Genomic DNA, 24,853 nt, shown 5'->3' on the forward strand with positions numbered 1-24,853 from the left:
CCGTTTACACTGGTTCGCTAAAAATGTGGCACGTCACCCCTCAAACCTAGATGATGAATGATTGGTCAGTGAATTAAAAGCAGAAATTGTTAAGAAGAATGACGAACAGAGACTGACTCTTTATGACCTCTGTATTATGCAAAGTGTGTGAGTTTTTGTTTGCATGTGTAAATGCCTGAACATAGTCTCTGCTCATGATTAAACCATCTCACCACTCTATAGATTTTTGGTCAAATTGCCCCCCAGCTCAGCTGTATCGACCGTCTCATCACAGGAACTGTATCATTATGGGAGGGTAACAGATGCAGCTGTACCACATTCACATGCTTTTTACCGCTCTGGTCTGGGGTCTTGTTGGCACAACAGTCCTGAAATAATCTGTTGCGTGTTAGTGTCTGCAGCAGAGAAAATACAGCATAAAGGTCAAAGTCAATAAAGAAAATTGCTTTAATTTACTGGGTTTTAAATTACTTTGGTTCCATCATAATGTCAAAGAAAACTGATTTATATATATTGGAACTTTAAAAAAAACTCATCGAGCTTAAAGCTGCTTTTTCAGCTAAAAGTACCTATAACATATTTATGGAACAGATTGTGCTTCTGTCTGGAACACTACTTCAGCCCCAGTCTCATCAAGGCCACCTTTGCACAAAAAGAAAGTACAAGTCAGTTACTTATTCTTAACTAGCCACTAGACAGGAAATATGCAGTTGTTACATAAGGATGTAGGCAACACTACATTACATACAGTTATGGCTCTCCATGAGAGAATATATGTTTGCTTGATGTCAGTTTTTTTTTTTTTTACTTTACAAAAAAAAAAATTAAACACAGATAGGGGAAAATTCCACCAGACATCATAAGACATGATATGGGCATTTTAACCGAAGAGATAAGAGACTGCCTCAATTTAGCAAGAAATTAAATTTCTATTAGGAATACATGTCAAGTCTTTATCTATTGCTATGTTAGAAACTGTTAGTGTTGTAGATAACATTACACATGTTGACTCTTTAATAAGCCAAAAAGTAGTTACTGACCAGAAACAAAACTCAGAGAATGACAGCTTAAAAAAAAATAGATTAGCCTTCATGTTAGTAAGTATTAGTAAGTACTGACCATGTTTATTATCCAGAAGCAGAAACAGGTTTGATGTTTGGCACATCCCATTCAAAAATGAAAAAAGGGCTAAAAGACATAAGAACTTTCATACATTCCTTTCTTTATTTGTGTGTGTGTGTATGTGTGTGTGTGTGTGTGTGTGTGTGTGTGTGTGTGTGTGTGTGTGTGTGTGTGTTTGTAGTGTCCAATGTCCAAACTGCAAATTCATTTTCATACAGCTCACTCAGTTGTTTGGATCATACTGTGCTTCTCTGGATTTCTTTTTGTAATTTTGGACATTCACTCCTGTTCTTCCATTGCTTTCACCACTGAATATTTATAGTTTCCCTGATATTATCAAGTTGTTTCAGTTAAAAAGTGTATGTACACTGTATGTACCATGTACTTGTTTTACAGAACAGTATAATATATAGTGTGTATATTAATGCTCACCATGTAGAAATGATGCTGTTAGAAATATGTGAAATAAACTGCAGTTGGTGTTGAAACAGAGCAGTGACCTCATATCCCTCCGAACCCTCCCTGCCTCTGCAGAATGTTGGCTCTTCCTCTCAGTTGGAAAGTGCATGTGTGGATGGATGTTTGTGTGTGAATGCAGTAATGAGACCTTTCAACAGATGTACATGTACTGGTGTGCATATGTGTGTTGACTGTGCATGTGTACTGTATATGTGCGTTTCCTGTCTGCCTCTGTGGGACACTCACTGTAGGTCTGAGTGCTGATCAGAAAGGTCCTTGTGTCTGGGTGGAAGTGTTGGAAATCCCCTCCTCCATCATAGATTTAGTGCTAGTGTGTCTTTGTGTATGTGTTAGACATTTCCCTTAAAACATCTGGCTACAGCAAATACTGCATGTATATAAAAGCACCTATTTGTTTCTACAAAAGAAACTTTGTGGGAGTGGGAGCTCAATGCCGTTTACAAATCATTACAAGACAGAATGCAACAGCAAAAATGTAAAATCTGCCTTAAAACTTTTCATGTGCTGTTTTATTTTTTATTTCTTTTTTTAGCTGAAAATGTTGTGGGTTTCAAGAACAACACTCCAGTTAGGAAAATATATTTTTCTCTTTAATCACAATTGGCATGGTTTGAAATGTCAATAATCTTATATAAACTAGAGGAAATCATTCTTTTAATCTGTTTCACATCATTATGTGAACTATGAACTATGAAACTATGAAAAGGAAACTAGAGATTTAACAACCCCTCAAAACTGCTAACACAGTTCTGTCTTCATTTGTAGGGTTGTAGCATAATTTAAGTTTAACAGATAGCTATTTGAGCTATTGCAGAAATAACTGAGAATCCATATCAAAAACTTCAGTTCTTAGCACATAGATTTTTGGGGGTTGTAAACTAGGTGCCGTGGTATTTACTTTGCCTGCCAGCAGGCCAGGGATCAGAGTAAAACTGTTATACAAGCGTTATAGTTAACTGAATCTGGAACCAACCTAGAAACTGGATTTAGTAAGCAGGGACCCACAAGAACTTGGCCATATGACCAGTTTCAGGTCTTTACTCTAAACCAGATTTTAAGACTCATATTTGTGTGTTTTGAAATCAAACTTCTGAAAGTGGTTAAGAGCTCAGTGTAATGGTTCAGTGTTTTCTGAAACAGCCTCAGTATTATATGTAATTTCCCCTTCTTGCCTCATTACTGATCAGCACCTGCGTTGAACTTGAAGTGAGTAGAAAGGTAGAAATTGATAACTTGATAAGAAGTCTGATTAGAAATTGTTTTTACCTCTTTTTTGTATGGTAAACACAACTGTGGCCATGAGCTTTGGTAATGATTTAAGATCTTGTAAAATTCTCTTGAAGAGAAAGAAAAAAATATGTTTAGCCAGTTTCTAGTTTAGTGGCTCACCAAAACAAGGAAAGACAAAAGAAGGAAACAAAGGACACAATGACAAACCTTTCCACTGTTATCCTCCCTGATGTGGAAAAGTTCAAATAAGAAATGCTTTATGGATAAGGACCTTCTACACTGAAAAAAAAAAAAAAGAAAACTTCAAAGTTGTTGGAAATACTAGAAAGCAACATCTCAGATGGGTGTAAAACTAAACACATACACACTTCTCTTTCTCTCAGACTAGTCTTCAGACTCAAGGAAGGCTGTGGGCAGAGCGCCAGGTGCCTCTCATGTTTGGGAGAGCAAACAGGCTTGAGTCTTTGATGGTGAGGAGATCAGAGCAGGGGACACATTCTGCGTGGCCGCGCTAAGGTCGCCGCAGTGCAACCCTGCTGCCATGTTATGCTCTGCAGCTAGGAGACCCAGAGTATACACAATACTGGGGCAGCAGATGTGTGTGGGTGTGTATGTCAGCTCAACCCTACAAGCCAACTCTTTGCTTTCCAAGATGAATTCACTCATTTGACGTAGAGTTGAGGTTGTCTATAAAACAGCTAAATCAAAAGAATGGCTGGAATATTGACTTAGTTCTAACAGCGGGTGAAAAACACGCCATGTCTTGGTTTTACCACAACAACACTTTAATCATTGCTTTAGCTTGACAGGACGTAGTTGGATTTTAAATCCTTTCCTATAAATATTCTAGCATAAGGTACATAATGTTATTTGATTCGCAGAACAGTTTAAATCCTAATTTAGTTTTTCTTGTATATTACAATGATTTCATGTTGGGTTTTTTTTATTAGGCAAATTTAGAAAAATGGTTTATCAAAAATAGTTTAGCTAAAACTGTTTGTGTTTAATGATCAAATATGTCAAATAATGTAAATATTTGTTTTAAAGTGAGTATTTTGACTAGGAAACTGCAAAAGATATTTTTTCTGAGATTGAATAAATGAGTAAGCAAGCAAGAAAACTGAATGAAATTCAGATTAATAATTAAAATGATTAAAATTTAAAACATTCACTATGCATTTAACTGCAAAAATATCAAAAGTGTATATAAAAAAGTACAATTACAACTACATGTGTCTTCACACCAGCCATTTAAAACATGCTCCGTTTCCGTTATGGAAGATGGTAATGAGACCATTACAAACACTTGATAATGGTTGTATTACAAAGTTTTATCTGAAGTGTTTGATAAAACAAAAGACAATGCCATAAAGTTTCAGCCTACTGTAGATTAACAGGGATGATTCTGCCTGCATAATATTACCGGATCTGTGTTGTTTACTAGTACACGTGTCCAAAAACAGAAAATGTTTTAATCTCTCTTTTTGTAAAATTTGTTTATGTATGTCTGTAATATACATGTTTCTGTTGGCTTCCTTTTAGTTAGGGCAAAGTGTGCCTGTGTGTAGCAATGAAAAGGGGTGGGGGTATCTGGTTTCCTGCAAATGGGGTCTGACTTTATGCACATGAGCTAAGGGCCTGCGGTCATGTGAAAGAGGTGGGGGTATCACACGCATGTGCACCAAGAAAGGTTTAGTGTGACAGACAGAGTGAGGTCAGGTCCCAGCTTTCCTCTGCTCTACTGACAGCTGCGAGTCCTACCAGCTCACCACAGTTAGCCTCCTCATGATGAAGGAACGCTGCAGCCGGGTGCCATCACTAGCAATTCCTCCCCTTCATCAGCAGAAAACTCTAGCAGGACCTGTGCGTGAACGCTGCCTGGGAGTGGCCGGGCAGCGCTTGGGCTCCATGTGCACCGTCTGTTCTGACCGTGTGTCTCTGTGTGCCGGCTGTTTGACAGATGAGGCGTACCAGAAGCTGGCCATGGAGACAATGGAGGAGTTGGACTGGTGTCTGGAGCAGCTGGAGACGATCCAGACCTACCGCTCTGTCAGCGACATGGCCTCCAACAAGGTAGGAAAGGCTAAATATTTTAAATACATATTCTCTGTCTTTTCTTATTTATTACTATGATTTTGTTACATAATTAGTGAAGAACTGTTGTAGGTACACAAGGCTGAGATTTTATTTCAACCAAAAACAACTTGTTGCTGATGCTCTTACAGAAACAGCTCTGCTTTTTGAGGGATCTTAATATGTAAAAAGGGAGCATGAATTCTTCAGCATAATAAACACATGAAAAGTAGTATGCGAAATCTAAAGATACTGCAGCTGAACTTAACATGACCTGAGCAAAGTCAACAGTATTCTGTCAGGTCTGAACTTGCACAGCATACTGAGGAGGAGGAGGAACTGGTTTGGAAGAGGGTCTGCAGCGAGCACCAACTGGTTTTTACTGCTGCCTGTACACTTGCATGTGACTGCATGTTGCTCATCAGGTTTATTTTTTTCGCCCCAAACAACCATGAAGCTCAATTTCTGTAGTGTTTTTTTTTTTTTTTTTCTGGTATCATTTCTGCAAAGATCGGCTCACAACAGGAAGTGTGTGTATTTTATCATGGCCTGCTGTAGTTCTTGCCCCATGTTTCCTGTCTTACATGTGTTCAAAGTCCATTGGTTCTATGAGGTTTTTTTTTTTTGTTTGATTTTTTTATAAAGGTTCAGTTCCTCCTTTACTTAAGAAACCTCTTAATCAGTACATCAGTAAGGAAACAGATTAACTTTTATTGCTTATTACATTTATGGCTTAATTGATGGAAATACAGACAAACTTTAAGACTGATATTAAATAATTCCTTATGAGTTAATTACATTTGCAAATCACCTTAAAACAAACCAACATCCAGTTAATATTGAATGCCCTTTTTTGAGTGGCTTCCTTTACTTTAGTAAAAATACTTCAGGAATGCGTTGTGTAACAGCAGTGCTGGAAATTCATGAAACCACAATATTTTTTTATGACTATGAGCTGACAACTGAAAAGCTTATTTATTTATGGTATGAACGATGTCTAATGGAGATAAAACAATTTTAGTATTTTAGTTTTCTTTTTATAGAGAAGTGATACGCATATCTTGGCTTGTATTTTCCAGTATGAGTATTTATTAAGCATTTTCTTTCACTATGCACCAACTCCCGCCATCTATGAATAAATGAATTGCATTCATGTATGAAGCTAAGTAACTTTTAGCATTTCTAGTATGGCACGGCACAGTCTCGTTAAAATATTTTCTGATACAACCTGTGAAGATAACCTGTACTACAAAGCGCATTTCCACTGAATGAACTAAAAGGTTCTCTCTTCCTTGATTTGCTTTCTTCCATTTCTGTTTGTTCAGTCCACTAAACATGTGCAAGACTGTCTCTTATATTTAGCTCCTTTAAACCCCTGGACATTGAGATAATGTTGTGCATAGCTAAGCACAGCTTGCTGATGCTGACAAAGATTTTGCATGTATTAATTCTAGCATATAATGGATTAATGACACAATGAATAGTTACCAGCCCCATTTGATGTTTAAGGTCTCTTAACAATTGTTTCCTTATGGTGGTAGATGATTGAAATATCTGCTGAGCTGTCAATCTGTAAAAAAGAGCAATTGCATTTTTGGATATTGGATACTAACAGATGTAATTTTTATCTTTTTTGCTGACTTAAAACTTCTCTTTTTAATTTGCTTTGATAAACTGAGTAGCAGCTGAATGTAGCAGAGCCTGAAAACAGTTTGTCATGTGGGCTCAGAGGAATGGATCAATTCTCATAAAACTGGACAACAGGATGCAAGGGATCCCACAGTGGGTCAAACACAATAAACTAAGGAGGAAGAGGGGGGAAATTTGTATGTGTGTGAGAGTATGAGTGTGTTAAGGATCCTTGCAGACCCCTGGGCAAAGTGACTCTCTTTTCCTGTCTCCTTCCTGATTGCCTGCTCACCATCCAGACGACAATAGATATCCCACCATAGTCATTTGGATGGTTAATGGTTGTGTTTGTTTATTCTATTGCTGTCGTAATCTGCACACATACCCAGCACTGACCGTCAGCCGGACTTATCTCACCTCAGACGCATGACGATGACTGACTCACATAAACATTTAAGTCTTGAATGTAAGGCTTCAGAATCACAGCAAAGCAGACAAAGAGCAGAATGAATGAAGAATGAAGGTGTATCCAAACAAAAATATCACTGTTGATCTCTAGTACAATTTATTCTTACAAACCACTGAGATTCTGGCTGCTCTGTTAGTGGTGACTAATTTCAGGAGCCCAACCAACTTGAGAAATTTCTTAATATCCTTATCAGGAAAAAATTAAGGGAAATATCCTGGTTCTCCAGAAAATATTAAACTAGTCCTATGAGCTGCTGGATGATTGCATGGCAGTTTCACGTGAGCAGATGTTGCACCTATTTGTTATTGCTGGCATCAACAATTTCTCATATGCTGGGTTTTGAATTCTCTGCTCCACATTAAAGACTTCTCAATGACAATGACATATTGACAGCTAATTCAGCATACATCTTGCATCCTACCGGTACTGTGAGCCCTTTCCAGCCTGTAAAAATCAGTCTAATATTGACCTTTTTATTGCTCAGTCCCTTTCTCACTATTTTTCTCTCTTCCTCCAATAATGTCTTCATGTGTTTCTTTGCTGAGTCAGCCACTGTGCATGTTGAAATGGCCGGTGTGTTTATATCTGCTTGCTAGCTTCTGACACAGTGCTTAAGACTAAACTCTACTGTAAAGTCACACGGCATCCTAAAGGCAAAAATTAAGGGCATTTTCTTAGCCTTGGCATGCTGCTGGGCAGCAACGACTCCAAAAATGTCCATAATAAATGTCACTGTGTCATCAAACAAGTCAGGGACCCAGATTTTTAAGGTTGGAAAGTGTGTCTTTAAATAGGATATGTTTCTTGATTCAGCAGAATATCACAAAAAGCAGGAATCATGTAAAATATTTTTTTTAAAAGTTCACTCAGATCACTGGGATTTTATCAAGAGCAAACAAAAGTTAGTTGTGACTGAGGCAGTCCTGGTTATCATTGCAGCACATCAAGTGGCACAGTGTCCTTCTTCTGTATTATGACCCTCTTTTCATAGCTATGACTTTGACAAGCGAGTGAATGTGTCCTTACACGTAAGCATCTGTGTGCAAGAAGCCCTCCACCAACCATCTTTGTGTCTACGTGTGTGCGTGTGTGTGTGCACCAACAGTAGCTTAATCTCACTCATATCTCAGCTATCTCAGTCTGTGCTTTGTTTTTACAGTAAACCTTTACACAACTTCAGCCTCTTAGTAATGTGGGCTGCTACACTCAACCTGGTTCCATTAACAAAAATGTGCATATCAGTGAATGTGGACCTTTTACAGCTTTTGTACTGATGGTGGAGAAACTGAAGCTGTGAAGGAGTATGAAACATGAGTAAGAAGGAAGCAAAGTATAGAAAGGTGCTACTGCACCTCCAAGGTGAAGCACAAGGACTCGCAGTATGAGACTGTTCTTTGTTATGTATGGCTGTTGATGGGTCAAAGTCTTGTGTGTGGTGAAATATTCCCCAATGTCAAGGCTGTAGGCCTTCTATTATGTGACAGTACAGTTTAGGTATCTAGTCATGAGGTAGCTGACTAACAGGAAAAAAGTCTTCTCTGTCTGTTAGACAACACATTGAGAGCTGCAACTAAATGTTACTTTCATTATGAAATGATTTACATGTATTTTGTAATTTATGATTAATGAAGAAGTTATAAGGAAAACTCCTCCACCCTTGAATGCAGGGTGAGATCATGTCTTTCTAAAGCCAGAATTCCCCTACAACTGAGTACACTGTAATAAACACAAAAGAATTTTTTTTTTTTTTTACAGAAGTAGTGATATTTGTCTTTCTAAATTAAAGAATGGCGATTAATTTTGATTAACTGACTAATTTGAGATATTTGATTGGATTAAACGTTGAGAAACTGACACTAGGTGAGCTTATGTACAAATTTATCAGAAATTTTACCTTAACATTCAGAAAATTGACATATTAAATAAATTGATAATTTATGTGCATTTACTGTTATGCAATCATTACCGGCCGCAGAGGAAAATGGTAAAAAGTCTGTATGTAGTGGACAGTGGGAATAAAAAGCTTGGGTGATTGGTATTTCATGTAATAACCCAAGTTTAAAACTAGATACCCTACAATTTAATGCACATTGGTACATTTTAAGTCTTGTTCATGTGTGAATCAACAGTAATGATGTCTGTCTTTGATAACTTTAAAAGAGCACATCACTTCACAAATAATGTGTTCAGGGACAGTATTTAGACCCAAATCAAGCTGCAAAATTCAGTCAGCAAAGTTAACACAGTGTAAAGATGTTGCGCAGAATTTGACTTTCAGGAATTAAAAGTTGTGCTGAACTTCCTGTTATTCTAGGAAAATGACTGTGTTCATCAAAAAAGGGAGTGTACCATTCATCAGAACGATCAATGAGATATTGACAATAAAAACATCAAAGCTGTAGGAGAGCGAGCAGCCTGCAAGAGGAGCAGAGAGGCGGGTCTGCCGCTAAGATGAAGTGTGTATAAAACAGAGCACTCTCAAACTCACACACACACATGCGCACACACACTAGCAAACACATTCAGTCATTGCTCCACATACACAGGGTGTGAGGTGAAGCCTATTCAGACCTCACAGCCCAGAGTGAGTCACAAGAGCTGTGGCGTTTCCCAGCGTCAGAGAGCCCTGGCTTGGTCCTTTAACTCATGCTGTAGTCAGACTGAGACAGACTCTTTAACGGACGAGACCCCCACTCTGCTCTGCTCTCTATACTCAGCAATAATGGGTGCCTGCTGCTTTGATAGGAAAGACAAGAAATTAGGAAAGCTAAATGTTTGGAAAAAGGTGAGTTTCTTTTTTTATATAAGTTTATTATCCAGTAACTGTATCGAATCTGAGTTTCTTTCTTGTAAGTAATTTTAAGAGGAAACTTGTTGCTTCCTTCGCATGACACATTTTTGATTTTGTAAAACACTTAAAACTTTACTAAATCATTTGTCTTTTCAAATTGTTTCTCAGAGAAGCAAATTACCCGTATTCCATTGCTGTGGATGAGAAATACTTGAGTGTTTTCTTCTTTTAAAAAGTATATTGGGGATCTTTAGTTATTGTGGTTGTAAACCTAAAATAATGCATTATATTCCTTTACTTTCTGAGTTTTATGCACAAAGAGACAGTCATACCTGCCTTTACCATCTAAGAATCAATGTGCGTCCTTTTACACATTGGATAGTTGAGATGTGTCCTAAAACCAAAGTGTAATAATTGTGGCTATGTTATGTTAACTCAAATACCTGAGTATTCAGAGCTCATCACAACTGGAAAATCATACCTGGTTTTTAAGGGAGTCTTGGCAGCATATTTGGATGTCCAATTATTTGATTTAATTGTCAATGATTCAACATCCGATAAATAGGGGTAGATCCTGATTTGCTCCTCCTGTTGCACTGTCAAGTTTGCATTTGTTCTGGTCTCTGAAACAGTTTAAACTGAGGGAAGGGGTTGAGTTAAGTACACTGTCTGAGATTTAAAATGACAGGAAATCCAGGCAGATCAATAGCAGCACATCCAAGTAGAGACTTTTTGTGGAGGTTGAATACTTGTGTCATCTTGGGTGGAAAGGAGAAGTGGTGGTGATGCTGTTATGCTGAAATCAATGGTTGTTTTTTATCAGCCAGGAAAGAGGAATAGCCCTGAAAAGCATTTCTTGTTGTGGCTTGCTTTTTGCTTTCAAACCCACCTCACACAGCTTGAGTTTGGTGGTTGCAGTTAACTCACAGACAAAAAAAATATTCTATGGAGGCTGTGATTGTATCAGTCCAGTTATTTTTATCTTTGTCTCATGCTCCCAAACACACTGATATTTAATCAAACACACGTGAATACGCTGTCTTATTACAGACACAGAAGCATGAGTGAATGAGTCAGAGGAAGTAAGAGGTAGTGAGGCCATCGCCAAGATGTTTGTAGCTAACAGACGTACACACAATTCACACTAAGAAGGTTCTCCTGATTTTCAGACATGTTACGGCAACTCTTTGCCATTATTATTGTCTTGTGCCATATGTCGAAACAAAGGGGAACCAAACCACAAGGACAGTATATCTGTTGATTAAGAAAGGAATGTGTAAAGGATAGTTTGTAAATGTGTAAGATTATTTACTTTAGGTAAATCCTCTGTGAAATGTTTTCATAATTTAACCACTGTGCTCTTTAAAGCTTTATGACTCTAATCATTTAACTACTTAAGACTACCGTTTGTTTATATGTTTCAACATCTGATTAAAATTTTTTTTAAAGAGTCATCAGTAAGTTGTGTAATACCTGAGTAGGCTCTATGACCTCTCAACAGTTTGCAGGTTTGTCTCCAGCAGAATGAGTATGGTGCACCCACTAGTGGCTCTGAGCAAAAATTCAGTCTGCTGGAAAAAAGCAAGAAAAGAAGAAGAAAAAAAAAAAGATAAATGTGGAATACAGGCCTGTTCTAATATATATTTATATATTTTCAACTGAGTCTGACTTTCACACATTTAGTCAAATCTAACAAAATCAGCGTATTTGAACTAAAAAAATATATATATAAATATATATAAATATTTATATATTTTGCCACAATGTGTATGTGTGTGTGTGGGGTGGTGGGTGGTGGGGGGGTGCGGGGGGCAGGCAAACATGAAAAAGTGTAGTGTAGTGCCTGGTCAGATAGTGGAAGCAGTGAGTGCATAAGCTCAGTCTCGTGTTAGAGGGAGACTCCGTGTCTGCCTGCTTTCTGCTTACCTACCTGTCTGCCTGGCTGCCCTGCACAGTGAGCTGTCCGATGGGATCACATCTAAGCGGAGGAGCTCGGCTTTATGTGACCCCCACCCCATCTGAAATGCCACAGGCTCCATTCACCTTCCTTCCTTCTGTCATAGTAGCTCTCTGCAGAATCAACCCCACCCCTGTGAGCAAAGAGGGAGAATGGTGGGAAACGTGAGAATAAAAGGTTAGAAGATATGGCGAGGAAAGCGGGGAAATTAAATTAACATCAAAGTAATGGAGAACAGGGAGAAATAAAGATAAAGAGGACATAGAGGAAACTGTTATTAAATGACAGACACAATGAGAAAGGGAAGAGTAAAATAGTAGAACAGACACTTGCAGAGCTCTGAGAGGTTAATCTTCCTCTGGTGTCATGGTGTTAGTTGGTAAAAGGCTCTCCTCTGCTCCTCAATGACCTAAATCAAACATACGCTGGCAGTAATACACAATTATTGAATAAAATAAACACAAAATAATGAATGTGTAGAGCATGCTTGTGACATGTCATCATCAGGTGTGTTTAATTGTAGATTATAACACTTTAAAAATCTCGTTGTGTGTCTGTGTGTGTGCGTGTGTGTGTGTGTATACCAAGGTCTATACTGAGGCATTTTTGCAGCCTGCAGGGAAGCACAGCTCTTCGACACATTGCAAAGAGACATCCCCCGCTGTTATTTCTGGTTTACTTATATATTATGCAGTGAGCCATTACATAAAGAGCAGCCTCCTCTCCTTTTTTTTCTCCTTTCTTGCTTTCTACCTCCTCACTTCTGGTGCTTTCTCTGTGGGAGAATAATCCGGGAATCCTCACAGAAAGCTTTGATCTCCCACATATCTTCCTCAACCTGTAAACACATCATACCCAAAGGCTCTATGAACTTCTGTTTACAGTTTGATAGTTCTAATTATATTATTATATTTTCATTAGAAAAGTATTGCAGCTATCATTGAGCCATCCACACAAAGAGCCTTGGCTGAAAAACAAAAGGTACTGATGTAATAGTATCTTTCAGTCAGGTGGCCCCAGCCTTGTACATTGCAGCAGTAGCAACACCTGCTCCAAGGACAGCCCATTGATTCTGCCAGTGAGGCAGACAACCACAGAGATTGATGACTGTGTTGGCAAGTGTTAGCCAAGAGAGAAATCAACACGCAAGTGGTGGAGAGTGAAGGATGGATGAAGTAGAGGGAGGGAATGGGGGGCATTTTCAGTGGATGTGAGCAGAGGCTGTATGTGTGTGGTGTGTCCTCGTGACAGCTCAGCAGCTATTCCACATGCCTATCTGTGAAGGAAAAGGAAAAGGGAAAGCCTCTCCACGTCTCGCCTCCTCTTCTTTTTTTCAAATAACAAAAGCCCTGCACTTGCCACCTAATGCTGTTGCCATGGTGTTTGGGTGTTCTGCTAATTGGCATACACACACTCATTCACTTGGCACATGGAGAACCCGTGGGCTGATGTCCCCCAAATTGGGGAAGGATGCAATTATCTGCTATCTCACTTCTTTTTTTTGCCACCTTCTCTGCCCATCTTCCCAACTCCGCTTGTTAAAAATAGCCATCCACAGACACCCTGTCAGCATCCAATATTATTATGGGATGCAGATAATGAACAGGCTTATGAGATCTCCACAATGGCTGCCGCACTTGGTTGTCAAGAGACAACAGAAGACTCAAAAGAGGGAGTAGAAGAGGAGTGGTTGACAATAGAGATAATGGTGATAAAAGTACAGTTGATGCACGGTCACATTCTTCAGAACATGTAGTTCCCAGCCCTTATTGTTTTACTGAACAGGGGAGGTGTTGTTTAACAATTCAATGATACTCCCTCATAATCATTGACTTCATAAACATGTCTGTAGAAGGGAATTACGTGGGCTTTTTAATAAAAAAAAAAATATGGGAATTATCTGGGGAAAAGAGAACATGCATCCAGAATCTATCTTGGAATAGTATACATCACTGATGCGTTCTTTCAAAACTTCACACAGTAATGCTAAACTGTAATTGGAGCTCAAGTCTTCTCCCCATTTCTGTCAAATCATGTGTTTTGGCTGGAGTGTGTTGCTGGGGCTAGCTGAATGTAGAAAGGAGAAAAAAGAGACAGAGATGGAAGGAAAAAGGGGAAAAACATGGAGAGAGAGACAAGGAAGGAGGGGGAGTGAGAGATACAGCAGTGAGAGCAGCAAAGCGAGACAAATCCAGTGGAGGAACCCCCCCTCCAGTCAGATGAACATCGCTGCCTCACTCACTCCCTCCTCCTTCTCCATCGCTGTGTTTTTCCCCTCCTCCCTTCCCAGCTTCATCTCCATTATTCATCAGTACACTGAGAGTCCCCAGCTCACGGCTTAAGCTGCTGTTTCAGCCGATCTATCGAGTCCGCTGGATCTCCTAAACTGGCACCCCATTTTCAACGCGCTCATTCAACCCTTCATCCGCAAGCATGGAGACTAAGAGCTGGTCCTTTTATGCAGCTAAGAGGGAGAGTGAGCCATCATCGAGCTGCTCTCTTTGCTGCTAAGAAGAAAAAAAGACAAGAGGAAAGAAGAGGGATTTTTCGGCGGTGAAAGAATCCTTTATATCTTCCCCTTTTTCCTGTTGGATTACAGTTCTGGCTTTCTGTAGGAACGAAACAACGGGGTCCAAAATGCCTGAAGCCAATTACCTGCTGTCAGTGTCTTGGGGTTACATTAAGGTGTGTGGCGTTTACCTACATAGCTTGTTGGGATACCGCACTCGTTTCATTTTACCTCAATGTGCTGTGTCGCTATTAGTGGTTTCTTAATCAAATAAATTCTGTAATGTCAGCTTTGTTTTTTGTTTGTTTGTTTTGTTGTTTTTTTTTTAATTGGGGGGCACTGTGCTAGCCACATTGCACCAAAAGATATTTCCATCATCAGGGGTAGGGGTGGAGGGGGGTCTGACAGAATGGGTTTTTTGAGGCTCAGGCTCCATCTTGAGCCCTCTGCAAAGCAGTGTGTCTGTTCGTGTGTATGCTTGTGCATGCGCATGCATCATAAACATCTGCTGCTGCAGTGCTTGGGTCCCCATGTACTGCTAAATGCATCTGTTTTTTGTATCAGTTTCATCAATTTGAAAATGTTCAGAATGTATGAAAACGTGAAAGGATTTAGTGTGTGGATCTTCATTTGTCATTAAAATTCCTACACACTGATGCAAGTAGAATAGCCAAGTAAGTCCCCCCAAAATGTGATTTTGGGAAATAAAACTTAAAATCGTTTCCTGTGGGTAATTTAAAGGGTATTAAAACTCCCCATTGGTAACATAAATAATCTTCTGAATCTCAATAAATTCCAGGGTAAATGGAGAGGAAAAATACATTGTGTCCCCCACTGATTTATACACTGTAATTAAATAATATTCTGGACCTGATGGAATAAGACTGGAAACTGCATGTTCCATGGAATCTTGTACCATCATTTTCCCCAGGTTTTCCCCCTAAGTGGAAAATGACGACATAATTTTTTTCTCTCTCTCTCCTCCCCTCTTCTTTCTCCTGCAGTTCAAGAGAATGTTGAATCGGGAGTTGACGCACCTATCAGAGATGAGTCGGTCTGGGAATCAGGTTTCCGAATTCATCTCCAACACCTTCCTAGGTAAATGTTCTCAAAAATCACACTAAAGAAATTCTTATCCATTAACTCTGTATTATGCACCTTCAATAACTCGATGTCCAACAGTAAATACATGCAAATATACAAATGAAGTGGTACACAGAGATTTCAATTCCTCTGATTCTTTGCTGCAGCATTTTGTGGAGGCTTAGTCTTTCTCATGCTGTTGAGCTGTGCAAGTTGCTCTGGCTGGTTTTTCTGTGGGGGCGTACCAAGAATAAGGAACTGCGCCATGAAGATCTTTCGGGATATTTTCGGGTTCTGGTTTAAAATATCTTTTATAAAATGAATTAAAGGCAAATTTTCGGTTTCTCTAATGACTGAGAAAGAAGAGCAATTATTTTGGTTAGTTTGTAAAAGGGGGCAATGTGATGAAAGAAATGAGCTTATTAGCTAGAACTGGACTATGTAAATTGGAAATGGATGCTTTCTGTGTGGGTTGCACCTTTTATGATCTGAGAATAGAAGGTAAAATCTAAATACACATGTTATCACATCAATTCGAGAGACATCTCTACTACTTTTTCAAATGTAGAGAAGCACCAAATTGCAATTTTAAGTTGTAGGAACTAAGAACAATTACCTGATGAGACATTTTTGTAAATGTGAGAAGTCCATAGTCCACACAGGTGGGACACAAGCTTGAGTCATATACAAAGCCTAAACATAGAAGGTAAAATATAGTTTGAACAGACTGTACTGTGCAAGCAAAAGTGATAAAATATACTAAAGTGAGTGACAGAGGAGGCAGACTGCATAGAGAAAAAAAAGAAGGTACAGAGGAACCCCCTTCTCTGACAGGGAGATAAACTTGGCAGAATGGGTGAGTCATCCTCATCTTAATGCATTCATGGCAGCAGGGACACCTTGTTGTCCCTTTACCTCTCCTTCCCCTCTTTCTGACCCAAGTATCCAGACAAAGATGACTGGGCGAACTAAATCAATGGAGAACGGAGAGGGGGGGGGGGGGGGGGGGGGGGGGGGGGGGGGGGGGGGGAGGGGGGGGGGGGGGTGGGGGGGGGGGGGGGGGGGGGGGGGGGGGGGGGGGGGGGGGGGGGGGGGGGGGGGGGGGGCCACAGCTGGCCTTGTATGGCCTCAGCCCTACCAACAGGATGCATTAATCCACCCGTCCATTAGAATTACTGCCACATCAGTAATGCTATTATTTTTTGCTTTCTATTATCCTTCTAAAAACATTGATTCAGGAAGACAGAATTCACATTTTATGCCATATGCCTGATTCTGCAGAGCTCTTTTTTAGATTTAAAGTTAATTATGATCAGTCTATTGAAAACCATTTGCTTTATACATTTTTAAGCCATTGGTGGGATAGACTGGTAAAGTGTTCATTGAAGTAACATAATTACCTGGATAAATGAGGGGAAAAGGGATTTCATAGCTTCACACTAAAAGCTGCTGGCAAACAGCATGCAGGCCATTCACATGCAACTCTTTTTTTTTTTGCTCCACTGCCACCACTGTCATAATTCCTTTTATTCAGCCCAATAAACACACCTAGCTTAACTGAAGGGGAAGGGGAGTCACCCCCACTCTTCACACTCAATGCAACTACATCTTTCACTGGAGAGCATATGGAGGAGGATAAAAAGGAATCAAAGTAAAAAAAAAAGTACATGTAGGCGCTGAAGGAAAAAAAAGCAGTAAGACAACAGTGGAAGAAACAGAAGATATTTGCATCTAATAAATTTTTCTTCTGCTAATTTTCAACTTAAGAATAATTATCCCAAAATACAGACTACCGAGCAACACAAAAACATGACAGCAGGAGGAACTATCCATATGATTTACGGACACATGCTGCAATCACTGTATAATGACTTGTAATGTGGAAACAAATAAGACATGGATGGAATTGGATGTATGGATTGTCTCACACATACTGTATGTAGGTCACACACCAAAACCCCAGAAAGTAGTGGTGGTGGTCATGAGCTGTAATAAATTAGAGGCTGATACATTTCTCTTCCCCTTGCTTCCCACACAACACATGTCAAGAGTACTTAATTGTCCATTCTCAATTACCAGCGGAGAATAGAGCAGAAAGTGAGAGATGGAGAAAGGCAGACAACAGTATGAGAGAGGGAGAGCATCAGAGTGAAAGTGATTATTTGAATTACAGCTGGTAATTGAATAACCCTCCACAGGGGAAGGCTGATAGGCCAGCAATGAGCCGAATAAAGGCAGGAAAGTCGAGTCAAACATGCCGATAGATCGTCCCTGCAGGATTTCTATCAATTCCTCTTTAACTGTAGTTAGCACAACTCTGTGTGGTTATTATTAAGATACTTAGCATGCATTGTGTTTATTTTTAGTGGTCATGCTGACATTTTGAATTATTTTTTCAAAGGAATATTAAATAATGAAAGCCTTGCATCTTTCAGTGTTTATTTTCAGGCTTTATTCAGCTTGTTCAAGCTGAATAAAATAATTCCCACAACTGATTCTGTCTGACAGAACAGCTTGTTAGACTGTATAAAGCTGCGTTAACTGTGTTGAAGCCACAACTCTTAGTCTGTCAAAGGAGTGACCTATGAGAGTGAAAAGAGCAAGAGATGAGATGTGAACCACCTGCTGTGAAACGAGGGGGGGCTGTGCGGTAAGGGTGGGAGACGAATGAACAGTAGGAGCTCAGAGACGCTGCAGGTGGACAATGAAGGGACAGAATGAATGAAGAAACGAGAGAATTAAATCCCTCAGAAACTAACCTGCAGTAGGTGTTTCTGCAGTGCACCTGGGTTCTCAGAGGTTTTCTATAAATTTTTTAAAAAAAAAACTCAATTTTTCCCCTCATACAGACAAACAGAATGAAGTGGAGATTCCATCGCCAACATCTAAGACGCGAGAGAAGAAGAAGCAGCAGAAGCAGCAGCTGATGACACAGATCAGTGGGGTCAAGAAGGTTTCTCATGGACCCTCACTCTCTAGCAGCAGCATCTCGCGCTTCGGAGTCAAGACCGATAAGGAGGAGCTGTTGTCCAAAGAGCTGGAGGACCTGAACAAGTGGGGTCTGAACATCTTCACTGTTTCAGAGTACTCCAACAACCGACCTCTCACCTGTATCATGTATGCCATTTTCCAGGTACAGAATGTTCTACTTTTCATCTATATAAAATATTTTTCCCCCCGTCCCCCAAAACACAGAAAAATATTTGCTTATATATAGACCCAGCCCCCCCCCCCTTCTCTCTCTCTTTTTGTTTTTTTTACTTTCTAAATGTAACTGCAGTTATATACAATTAAGTTTATTCCTATGTCATTTTCCCAGGAGCGAGACCTCTTAAAGACATTTAAAATTCCCGTGGATACATTTGTGGCCTATATGATGACATTAGAAGATCACTACCATTCAGATGTGGCCTACCACAACAGTCTGCATGCTGCTGACGTAGCCCAGTCCACACACATCCTTCTCTCCACCCCGGCCTTGGACGTAAGTCTTTCTGTAATGTAAATTATTTAGTCTCAGTCATACAGTTTTCAGTATTAAACAACTATAAGTCATGTTTCTCAGCTCCACATTTCATACACAGAAATGAAACTAAACTCAGAGTGAGTTTTAACATTACATACATTTTTCCTGGATTGCAACAGTGGGTTTGAAAAGTCCCAGATTTTTTTTCCCATTGAATCATCTTTTTTTTTTTATTTGTTCCTTTGCAGCTTAAAGTGGTTTCCTCAGAACTTTCCCTCTTTCATCCAACAGTCATGAATTAATTTTAGTTTTCTTGCAACGTATTCCTAACAGCTCTTTATGTGGAATAGCTAGTGCATGATTTATTCTTAGATTCTTCATCTTTCATCCGTAACAACCAGCACATACAGTAATATATCCTCTCACAATTAACTTTCACAAGGACAGAAGGTTATTTGCCATTCTCTATCTCACATGATTGAACTATCTCCCTTTTTTTTCTTTAAAAACAAAACACAATTAGTTCTGTCAAATCAAATCAGTGGAGTTTTCTGCCAATCAGTAGTGACTCCTTGCTTAGTCATTTCTAATGTCTTCTGTCTTTCTATAACAGGCGGTCTTCACAGATCTTGAGATCCTAGCAGCCATCTTTGCTGCAGCTATCCATGATGTTGATCATCCTGGAGTATCAAACCAGTTTCTAATCAATACCAGTAAGTTCAACATTTTTTTTCTCTAGTATGAGTAATAAAACACATTCAAGTAGAGTCTATACAACATTTAACTAATTAAAATCTATCATTAACCACTGTGTAGATTCTGAGCTGGCCCTTATGTACAATGATGAGTCCGTGCTGGAGAACCATCACTTGGCTGTGGGCTTCAAGCTGCTACAAGAAGACAACTGCGATATCTTCCAGAACCTCACAAAGAAGCAGCGACAGTCCCTGCGCAAGATGGTCATCGACATGGTACGACAGCCGCAAACACGTCTCTTTAAGAATTTTAAATTTAGAAGGGAAAAAAGTGTCTTTCCATTTCCCTGTGAATACTGATCAGATTTTTCCCCTTTTCTGCAGGTTTTAGCAACTGACATGTCCAAACACATGAGTCTGCTGGCTGACCTAAAGACCATGGTAGAGACTAAGAAGGTGACAAGTTCTGAGTTCTGCTGCTAGACAATTACACTGACAGGATACAGGTATGTGTTATTTTTAGGCAAAGGTTAAAATAATGCAATGAATACCTCTTTAGACATCATGTTGAAAGTGAGACAGGACCTTTCTTTCTAGAAAAGTCAAAAACTGTTTTTAAACTGAAGAATGCTATTGTGCCGATGTGTCTGTACTAAACTGCAAATATGCACCATTTCTAGGTGCTGCGCAACATGGTGCACTGTGCTGATCTGAGTAACCCAACCAAGTCCTTGGAGTTGTATCGTCAGTGGACTGACCGGATAATGGAGGAGTTCTTCCACCAGGGAGACAGAGAGAGGGAGAGGGGGATGGAGATCAGCCCCATGTGTGATAAACACACAGCCTCTGTAGAGAAGAGCCAGGTATGCAATGAAAATTTAAGAAACTCTAAAAGCTTTTATTGATGAAAAAATGTTTTTAAAATAAATAATTAAATAATTTAAAGCAATTAAAAAACTAAACAACTGTTTGTCTCTTTTAGGTGGGTTTTATCGATTACATTGTGCACCCTCTGTGGGAGACCTGGGCTGATCTGGTGCACCCTGATGCCCAGGATATTCTGGACACATTAGAAGATAACAGGAACTGGTACCAGAGCATGATTCCCCAGAGTCCCTCCCCACCTTTCTATGACCAGGGCACACATGGACACAGTGGAGGCACAGGAGGACAGGGAGGGGGAGAAAAATTTCAGTTTGACTTGACCCTGGAGGAGGAGGACTTGGATGGAATAGAGAGGGATGGTGAAGGGGAGGAAGAAGAATTGGAGGAAGACCTAGAAGAGGAGGATAGTCTGGAGATTCTCGATCTCCCCCCCTCAGGCTATTTGGACAGTCAAGCTCCTGAGGATAGCCCCATGATTGAGCACACAACGGCTATAGAGATTGTGACACATGAGGCGTCACCCACAGATACATAGGGCTTCCATCACCAAGCTCACATGGTGATTGAAAGTTTTTGGAAAAGAGGAGGTATCCTCTTGCAGCTGTGCTTTTAAATAAGCCCACAGAAGCAAGGGCTTAGTTTTAGCCTGCAGAGGGGCGTCTTGCACTTGGGTGGTTGAAGCCAGACACGGATGGACAGTTTCAGAGAGGCTTCAGAGTTCTCAGGAATTAATTACCCCGAACATTTTAGTCTTGATGAACAGGCGAGAGTGGACCTTGAAGGATTTCAGCCAGTTTAGAAAATGGTTTCTTTCCTTTCTAGACTGGCATTACATGGACACTGACACTACTGAGAGAAGTTTTGTACCTTAGTTTTTTTGTTTTTTTTTTCTTTACAGATATATAATGTAGACGTAGCATAGAGTAAGCTCTACTGATGGATACACATTTGTATAGCAAGACGAAGTGTTTACTTTTTTTCTGTACCATTTGTCAGAGGACTTTTGTGTGCCTTTTTTACTATTGTCTTTATATAGTTTTTTATTTATTGAACACTTTAGTGTCTGTGAAATGTTTTCTTTCCTTAACAAAAAGAGCAAAATCTTTTTTGTATGTTAAAAAGATATCAGTCTTCCATATATTGGGCAATAGAGAAATCCAAACAAACGTCGACAAACAACTCTTAGACAAACTCATCCACAGTAAATGGGAAACTTCCACTTGCATTACTCAAATTTGTCTATCTAAGCACAAGTTTCTTTTTTTCCTAACATGTCAAATTCAGAAATTCACATCCAGTTATTGCTTTCTTTTTAGATGTCGGTCAATGAATGTCATGCCTAAATATATCATGTCTATTTACATATTTCAAATTCAGATATTTCATATTTCAAATTTTGTTGTTTTTGGGCTGCAAACCATTTGGCTTTCTGACTGTTTCACACCAAAACTTGAGTTTTAATGTAACAGGTTCAGTAAAGAGACAAAAGCCTACATTTTTCTTTTAACTTCACTGTCAAATATTTTGACCAATGATATAATACTATGGGGACATTTGAGAAACGTGTTTTTGTCTTCTGATAGTTAAGAAATAATTAAGAAACCAAGTCTGCCAAGGATGAAATGCACAGCAGCAGCGAGTCCATTTTTAGCCCACAGGTATGCTACAGTCCTAATAATCTTGTTAGCTGAAACAGGTTTTGACCTCAAACCAGTCTGATGCAATGCCCCCCCCCCCCCCCCCCCCCCCGTTTCTACAATCAGGCCCAGACCAGATGATTAAAGGTGCTCTAGAGCTGCCTGTCTGATAGGCGCTCTCAAAACCTCATCAATGCAGGTTTTCAAACTCGAAGCCCTCGTGGCCCCAACAACATGACCCCTAAACAATTAGGCTGAACATTTTTTTCCCTTCATGATAAAAATCCCTCAAGTGCTGCTTCTGCTCACTGACGTCAATTGAATTTTTCCCTTCCCACTGCTGTATCAGGTTTCCAGGACAGTCAGGTTATGAGTTTTCTTTGCAGTAGCAGAATTGCTAGATTCAGCATAGCAGACAGCCCGAGAAAGGAGAAAAGAAAAGAGAAACATGTAAGTGTTCTAGTTTTAACCTCATAGTTATAGTCCCCTTCCTCCCACACACAAATATGTTAGGGAGGATCATTTGAAAATGGTTTGCAGGCCTCAGATTTCTCATGTAGGTTTACTCATACACAAAAGGTACTTCATTTAATTTCTCTAAAACATGATCAAGTGGCAATCACCTGTGTGCAGTATGTATGTTTTGTATTGAGGTGTGAGTCTGTGTGCGTCTCAATCAGGCCTTACCCCATCACTTCACACCTTTGTCTTTGCTGTTTGTTGCTAGGAGCTCAAGTTGGTCCTTTTTGCTGTTTATAACAGTGTGTATTTATTCTATACTTTAAGCTTGTAAATAAGAAATACTGGTTCAGTGTAAAATCTATTTTAATTTATATGCACTTGCATTACCTGGAAGTGGTGGTGTCTAATGTGTAGAAGACTCTGGATCGGAGTCTTTTATTTTATAAATGTATTATATATTGTTTTTATATAAATATATATATACACACACATATATATATATATATATATATATATATATATATATATATATGTAAGTATATATTCGCACAACATTTTGAGTGCCCAGCAGAGCAGCAGCTAGAAATGAGTTGTCATATGAAAACCTTGCAACCCCATAACAAAATTATTTTTACATTAAAGCATAAATATTTAAATTTAACAGAAAAATAAAAACTGAATTTTTAGTATGATGCATGGAAATTAAACCAGAATGTCACCTTTTTTCCCCACTCTCCCTCTGACTTTCAGCTTCAAAACTTAACAGAGGGCTTTAATTTTTCCTTTTTCAGTTTTCTCCTACATAAAAGCAGTTTTCATCCAACCACCTTTTTGCTACAAGGTTTTCATTTGACATCAGTGATTTGGTAACCCAACGGCGACATTGGACAAATTAAACTGCAAAGGCTTGGATACAGGATACAGACGAGTTAGCTATGGATCATTGAAGCTTATTCAGTGCTTATTTTCCAAGTAAACAAATAGCCTACAGTTTTTCCCAGTGGCAAGTCTTAATCTAAGCTTCTCCATCCAGCATTTGAATAAAGATTGCTGATATACGAGGCCAGATACAACTTTGACAAACACCAACTGATTGTCTCCTTTTCCACTTTATGCACTTCATGTAAAAGTAGGGGACGGTATTGTTAGCATGCTACAATATGCCCAAGCACTGACGTGAGTTGTTCAGTCAACAACAAAACATGATCTCATGTTACTGATTGTGCTAATGTGTGAACTCTTCTGACCAAACTTGTTAGCAGTTTTGAAATTCAGATTTGTCAGTATTAAAATTATGTTCAAGCTTTTTTTTTTTTTTTGGTCCTAGTTGTGTCCAATTGGTGAGCCAGATATAGCACTATCTGCATGAAAGACATTTTTTTTTTCCATTTTCTCTCTTTTTTTTAAGTTGTCCACCACTTGTTGCAGGTGGGTTATTAAATGTTTCACACAATGTATGGTATTATATTGTATATTGTGTTAAAAAATAAATCTGAATACTTTTTCTATGAAGTGATTAAAAGCAAAGCATGAATATATTCATTTTGTCTGCTGCTTTTTTCCCCTCTTGTGGCTTTCTTTTTCTCACTACTGGAGTGAGGAGCAAATGGGGTCATGGGTTTACACACATTTATCATGTTTCACACAAAAAAGTTTTTTTTTCTTTACAATTACTGAGCACCTGGTTACAGTTCCATAAAAAACCTTGTATGTAAAGCGGTACTGACTGAGGTCTAAAACTTCTGCAAGAGGCTGCTGGTGTTGACTCAACACCCTTGCTGACCAATAAACTAAGAACTAATTCACAGAATTTAAAAAACAAAAAGTCTGTGACACACTCATAATGTCTATCATTTACAAATCGGGAAAAAAGATTATAGTTACTTGGAAGCAAGTTTTTAAAATAATAAGAATGGCAATTACACAACCCCAATAAATTGTCAGTTAATCTGTTTAGTTTGCATAATACCTGAAAGGTGTGGGGGAAAAAAGTCTACCTAGAATCATTTTTGCTCAACAATCAGAAACAAAAGTACAATATCCAGATAAAACGTTCTAAGAAAATACCTTCTTTCTGGCAGTCAGAAAACATCTGACTTATATGACAGTTTGTGTTGCAGCAGAGGACTGTAAATGTGGACATGTACAGACATGCTGCCATTTAAAATAAGACATAACAAAAGGTGGTTAAGTTTTTAATGGAAGGACATAGCAAACAGGTTCTACAGGAAAGGTAATAGTAAAAGAATGTTGACATCCAAGAGGAGGGGGTGCTGTTGAGGGAGGGCACCCCTCTAATATAAATGTATATGTAAATGTAAATATTGCATGAAACGCAATAAATGTCAAATTTAGTTAGCAGAAA

General features: G+C 39.1%; 1 protein-coding gene across 1 annotated transcript in view; it reads left to right on the forward strand.

Moving 5' to 3' along the window:
• The window catches only part of pde4ba (phosphodiesterase 4B, cAMP-specific a), a 178,537-nt gene extending 154,511 nt beyond the window's left edge, over nucleotides 1–24,026 (forward strand). Inside the window, 10 exon segments of the mRNA XM_042005576.1 lie at nucleotides 4,793–4,905; nucleotides 15,265–15,358; nucleotides 18,193–18,476; nucleotides 18,663–18,827; nucleotides 19,423–19,522; nucleotides 19,626–19,780; nucleotides 19,889–19,970; nucleotides 19,973–20,010; nucleotides 20,185–20,367; nucleotides 20,487–24,026. Coding sequence (XP_041861510.1) covers nucleotides 4,793–4,905; nucleotides 15,265–15,358; nucleotides 18,193–18,476; nucleotides 18,663–18,827; nucleotides 19,423–19,522; nucleotides 19,626–19,780; nucleotides 19,889–19,970; nucleotides 19,973–20,010; nucleotides 20,185–20,367; nucleotides 20,487–20,924 — 1,652 coding nt within the window. The 3' untranslated portion in view covers nucleotides 20,925–24,026.
• Nucleotides 24,027–24,853: the final 827 nt, after the last annotated feature.

The sequence above is a fragment of the Melanotaenia boesemani genome, chromosome 14 (assembly GCF_017639745.1).
Source record: "Melanotaenia boesemani isolate fMelBoe1 chromosome 14, fMelBoe1.pri, whole genome shotgun sequence".
Taxonomy (NCBI): Eukaryota; Metazoa; Chordata; class Actinopteri; order Atheriniformes; family Melanotaeniidae; genus Melanotaenia; species Melanotaenia boesemani.